This window comes from Ranitomeya variabilis, chromosome 1 (genome assembly GCF_051348905.1).
Source record: "Ranitomeya variabilis isolate aRanVar5 chromosome 1, aRanVar5.hap1, whole genome shotgun sequence".
NCBI classification, from domain to species: domain Eukaryota; kingdom Metazoa; phylum Chordata; class Amphibia; order Anura; family Dendrobatidae; genus Ranitomeya; species Ranitomeya variabilis.
In genome coordinates this window covers 514,317,043-514,323,042 of record NC_135232.1, presented here as the reverse complement: position 1 = coordinate 514,323,042, position 6,000 = coordinate 514,317,043, and the positions used below count along the sequence as shown (strand labels likewise).

At 42.3% G+C, this 6,000-nt stretch overlaps 1 protein-coding gene across 1 annotated transcript in view; it reads left to right on the top strand.

Annotated features, from left to right (window-relative positions):
* Positions 1 to 234: 234 nt before the first annotated feature.
* LOC143766098 (cyclic AMP-responsive element-binding protein 3-like protein 3) overlaps positions 235 to 6,000 on the top strand; it is a 333,158-nt gene continuing 327,392 nt past the window's right edge. The window contains exon 1 of the mRNA XM_077253493.1: positions 235 to 425. Within this exon, the coding sequence (XP_077109608.1) occupies positions 315 to 425 (111 nt within the window). The 5' untranslated portion in view covers positions 235 to 314. The remainder of the gene's footprint in view (positions 426 to 6,000) is intronic.

Sequence of the window (6,000 nt, the reverse complement as noted above, 5' to 3'; positions counted from 1 at the left end):
CACTTCCTTCTTCCTCCACGTCTGCAAAATTGGCCATAGTAATCTGAACCAAACATTGAAATATTCGCTCATCTCTAGTCGGCACGCACCTGTCCCACTTTGCTGGGCGAAGATGGCAGAGAACGCCAAGCATTCAAAGTATGTCTGTCTTCAGTGCAGTACAGTAATGTTAAAGGTCAAAGTAAAATCATCTAAAGGGACTTTGATCCCTGGTTTCACAAGCACTCTGTTACTTTATTCCTGCCTGGGAAATTATACTTGAGGGAAAGAAGAGAAGGAAAACAGAAGAAGAAAGGTGTTTTGGTGAAAGCTGCATGAACTGTTTAGACAGAGAAACTATCACACTCTTTGGGAATCCAAGAAATTGTTTGGATAATAGACTTCTGGTGAATGAGTCTGTGAGAGACATGGAGGACAAGACCCAGGTATGTTTTAAGCCATTTTTTGCTCAGCTTTTTAAGTATTAGTTAAAGGGAACCTGTCAGCAGGATTGTGCACAGTAACCTACAGACAGTGTCAGGTCGGTGCCGTTATGCTGATTAAAATTATATTTTGGTTGATGAAATTCATTTTGTGGTTGTTGTTTAATCTTTGTTTTCAATTAATGAGATTCTCGTGCTCTGGGGCGGAATGTGGGGGGTCTTTATGTGGTGCTCTGCTTAGATATTCATACTGATGGCTTATGACAGGTCACTGAAACCTCAGTGACCTGCCCCCTATTTTACATACTGTAAATAATATGTATTGAAAAAAATTCACATTCAGCAGGCATGCGCTGGCGGAGGCGCCAGCGCTGCTGCGTGATCGCATCTGTAATATGCATTAAATTTAATTTAGCCATATACATTTATTCTGAAAAAAAAAATCTGTCTCCAAATGGCACGGACGTGCAGGTGCCTTCGGTGCCATTTTGCTAGAGGATAAAAAATTGCTCCCAGCAAGATGGCTCTGCCTGTGCAGTAGCATCTATTAGATCGTCAATAGATGCTACTGTGCAGGCACCATTTTGAAATAGAATTTTTTTTTCAGAATAAATGTAGATTACTAAATAAAATAATTTAATGCATATTTCAGATGCCATTATGCTGCATAGTCAGCACAATCCTGCTGACAGGTTCCCTTTATAGCTGCAGTCTACGTTTAACTATGGTAACATTAACTGTCACAAGTTTAAAGGGTCCGTTTAATTTACAAGAAACTAGAGAAATCATAGTCAATCATAGACAAGTCTCAGAGCCAATCAGACACAAAGGAGTGTAGCTACTCAACTGAACATTATCGTTTTGATATTTTAGCAATCGTTAAGGGTTTCAGCCCCAAAATACCACTGACTAAAACCTCTGACATGTTTTTATGATGGTTTGTACATAGTAAATAATTTCAAATGGAATCTAGACCACCCATCAGCTTCACTGTCTGCCAATTGATTTTTGCGGATGCCATGTAATGCCTCAATGCAGACACCACTGCAAAATTTTCAGTTTGTCTGATTTTTCTCTTTACACGTATATTTTTGAGTAAAATGTAAATTGTTCTTATATTCTATAAACTACTGACAACATCTCCCAAGTTCCAAGCAATACATTTTGTATTTATTTTCTGAAAATGAGAAATGGTCAAAATAACGAAAATAATGCATTGCTTGCAGACCTCAAATAATGCAACAAAAACAAAAAAAACAAGTTCATAATCATTTAGAAACAACAATACTAATGTTTTAACTCAGGAAGAGTTCAGAAATCAATATTTTGTGGAATAATCAAGATTTTTTCACAGCTTTCATTTGTCTTGTCACAAGCCATCAAACAAAGAAGAACTGCTTAAATTTTTGAACCAGGAGTGGCATAAGGTCCCCCAAAAGCAGTGTGACAGACTAGTGGAAAGCATGCCAAGATGCATGAAAGCTGTGATTAAAAATCATGGTTATTCTACAAAACAGCTGCAGGCTGATATTAATAGTCTAGGAAGGGGCCATGGATAACATCAGCTCTCATCTATAAGATGCGCCAATTCTGGCACTTATCCTCGCTCTTCCCACTTGCCCTGATGTGGTAGCAAGTGGGTAATAGTTGGGGGGTTGATGTCACCTTTGTATTGTCCGGTGACATCAAGCCCAGAGGTTAGTAATGGAGAGGCATCTCTAAGACCCTCTATTATTAACCCCATAGTCATATTGTATAAAAAAAACACACACCCAGAATAAAGTCCTTTAATTGAAAGAATGATGTGAGATAGGAGTGCGGTCGTTGGTGAGCACTGAGAATAGGGTCCTGAAGGGTTTAATTGTTTGAAGGCAAGATAAGTGAAGACAGCCAGCCTCCAACAGCTCCAGACTTGTACCCTCAGCAGAGGGAAGGAGAGATAAGATGCAGAAAAACACGGTCAAAGGAGCGCTCAGGACAAGGTCGCAAGGGCAAATTCTTTATTCCACAACGGATTTCAATGGCAAGTCGTCGTCTTCATCAGGTGGCAAGATCTTACCACCTCTTGAAACATGTTGTGGAATAAAGAATTTGCCCTTGCGACACTTTCTTGAGCGCTCCTTTGACCTTTTGACAGACTCATTTAATTAATCTGAATTAAACCATACTTATAACATCAACTATTACAGTGACACCATTATCCCCTGTAAGAGAAATAAAATAATAAACAACAAAATTCCTCACCTGTCCGATGACAAGATAATAATCCATTTGTTCCACGATGGGTTTAGCTCTGCTACATCTAGAAGACAGGCTGCATAGTTGTATGATGCGACTATACATTCTCCCATCCATTTGAGACACTGAGCAGCGTGTGTTCAGTGTTTCCTGGTGAACTCCTATTACCTGACTGATGTCTCCATGAGTGAGAGAAAATTCTCATGCTCACGGTGCCGTCAGAAAGGTCCTGGACGATCACAGCGTATTAACTCTGTTCTATCTGATGTCAGCACAAGTGCCATTAGAAATGTTTAATTGGCTGTGAACTCCCAGGTCCTTTCTGACAGCACCATGAGCGTGAGAACTTTCTCATGCTCACGGTGACGTCAGTCAGGTAATAGGAGTTCACCGGGAGACACTGAGAACACTGCTCAGTGTCTCTGCTAGATGTCAGGCTGTATGGTGACATCATGCAACCATGCAGCCTGGCATCTAGATGTAGCATAGATAGAACTGTCATGGGACAAATGGATTATTATCTTCTCAGCAGACAGGTGAGGAATTTTGTTTATTATTTAATATTGTCTTGCAGGAGATAATGGCGTCACTGAAATGGGTAATGTCGTAAGTATGGTTTAATTTAGATTCATTAACAGTGTCTGTGCCATTTTTTCAATGAAAGGACATTATTCTGAGTGTGTGTTCTTTGATACAATATGACTATGGGGTTAATATACAATACAAAGGTGAAATCAACCCCTCCAACTATTACCCCACTTTCCACCGCATCAGGGCAAGTGGGAAGAGCGAGGCTAAGTGCCAGAATTGGCACATCTTGTAGATGCGCCTTTTCTGGTGTGGCTGAGAGCTGATGTTTTTAGCCTGGTGGGGCAATATCCATGGCTTCTTAATAGGCTACTAATATCAGCACGCAGATGTCTGCCTAGCGTTGCTGGTCATTAATTGTACGTCATTTTTTATTTGGGTCCCCTATTTTAATAGCCAGTAAAGGCTAAGTATACAGTTGTAAGCTGATATTAATAGCCTGGTAAACTCCATGGGTATTACCCCCTTCCCAGGCTATAAACATCTGCCCCCAGCTGTCCGCTTTCCCTCTTCTGGTTAAGAAAATTTGGAGGGAGCCCACACCATTTTTTTCAAAAAAATAATCTTGTAATAATTAAATACATGTACAATTATCTGGACACGCACTGTACTAATTGTATATGTGACTGATATCTATATACCTATCTTTTCTATGTGTATATACTGTATGTACTCCATCTATTCTATCTAGTCGGGACCCGCTAAGTGACTGACATCTATATACCTATCTTTTCTATGTGTATATACTGTATTTACTCCATCTATTCTATCTAGTCGGGTCCCGCTGTGATTTTACTGTTCGCGGCCACTGAATTGCCAGCTTTTCTTCTATCTATCTATGTAATATATATACATGTATGTGTGTGTGTCACTGACATCTATACATCTATGTATTCTATATGTATATATTTATTCTATCTATTCTATTCTAACCTGTCACTCTATGATTTTACTGTACACGGCAGATGAATTGCCGGCTTTTTAAAGGACATTAATGTGTAAAAATCGCATGGTCCGAGTGCTGTGAGATTTTTTTCTTGCACCCATTAACTTCTATTGTGGGATGCGATCTGATTTCCGATTACAATCGCAGCATGCGATCTGAGCTGAAAAAAAAATCGCAGATGAACACACAATGATAGACTAACATCGGTCTGAATGCAATTCGATTTTTAATCAGATTACGTTAGTCCGATTTCATTGCAAGTTGCAATGAGACCTCACACACAAGTGCCTACAGAGAGAGTTCAGTTGACCCTCTTATTGTTTTGACACTATGAAAACAAAATAAGAATTTGCAGAAAGCAGACATCTTCAGCCACGTTCCCACCATCAGTATAAGGTCAGAATTTTACATCAGTACTTAAAGTGAGGCTTTTAAGTATTGGAATTCATAGCCATAAATTGTATTTCAGGAAATAACAGTGACTGTCTTATCATTATGCTTTATGCCCTGATATTAAATTCCTTTCATTTCTACCATTCAGTAAAAAAGAAACACTCTACTGCGTCACTATGCATGCATATGGAGCGCCCCTACTGCCGCAGGGCCGAGGGGTACCCGGTACCGGGCCTCTGAGTCTCTGCTCTGGGGTTGTCACGGTGGCTAGACCAGGTCCGTGACACTGCTGAGGGGCATCCAATGAAAGGTGTGGATGGTGGTGTTGTCGTGGTGCGGTGCAGGTCGCAGTAAATAACAAGGACACTAGGTTGCAGTCTCTTTACCTCTTTACTGATGGCTTCAGGATCCTCAGTCCGGAATACGGTTAACCGGGCTGCGTAAGTCCGGCCGGTCCGATGGCACCTCCAGAGTTCCCTTTGCAGGTGGAAATCTGTGCCTACCTTCTATCGCTTGTGTGTTGTGGTCCTCCCCTGCTGTGCTTACGGGATAGTCCCCACAACTGTTGTGTCTATTTCTGAAGTTCCCTCACAACTCGATTATGATGTTCTTCTTCGTCCCCCCAGATGATATGGCTAGGACGCACCCGTATGACGGGTAGGCTCGGAGCTCTTCCGGGACCCTAGTGTCGCCCCCTCCAAATGTTGCCCCCTATGTCTTCTTAGGTGATTTGAGTGAGACAGCCCGCCTATAACTGACTGTCCTGCCGTAGGTTTGAAGTAAGGCCTGGAGCTCAATACTTCCTCGGCGTTCCGGCCACCGGCTGCGCGCCTCAGTAGGATGTTGCCTCGTCTTACAGCACAACTCCTACTGGTGTTTCTCCTTGTTGCGTTGATCTCGTTTCTCACTCAGCACAATAAACCTCGCTTCTTGTCCTTTCTTGGGGTACCGCCGCGATGAAGTGCAGGTGCGGTCCCGTAACGTTCTTTCTGTTCGCTAGGCCTCTGTCAGGATCCCACCCCTGACAGGGACCCCCCTGAATCTTCCCCTGCAACACCCTCTGCCACAGGATGTTGCCTGGTTCCAACCCAGTCAGCTTCTGTCTAACTTCCTATCTAACCCCCAGTTTTACCAGACTGTGAGGAGTGGCCTAATACATAGCACCCTTAGCTCCCCCTGGAGGCCAGACTGTGAAGTGTATTGGTGTCTGTGATACCTGGTCAGGTGAACTCCTTCAGTGCCATCAGACGTACCATAGCCCCCCTTAGCGGCAGAGCATCAGTACTGCAACGACCAGGACTCTGGGGCGCTGCACATATAAATTTTGATTTCTCTCTTAAAACTTTTGTAGCCTGATTTATAGTCACAACAAGGTAGACTCAGCTTAGATGCATGGATGAACTAGGAATTGCT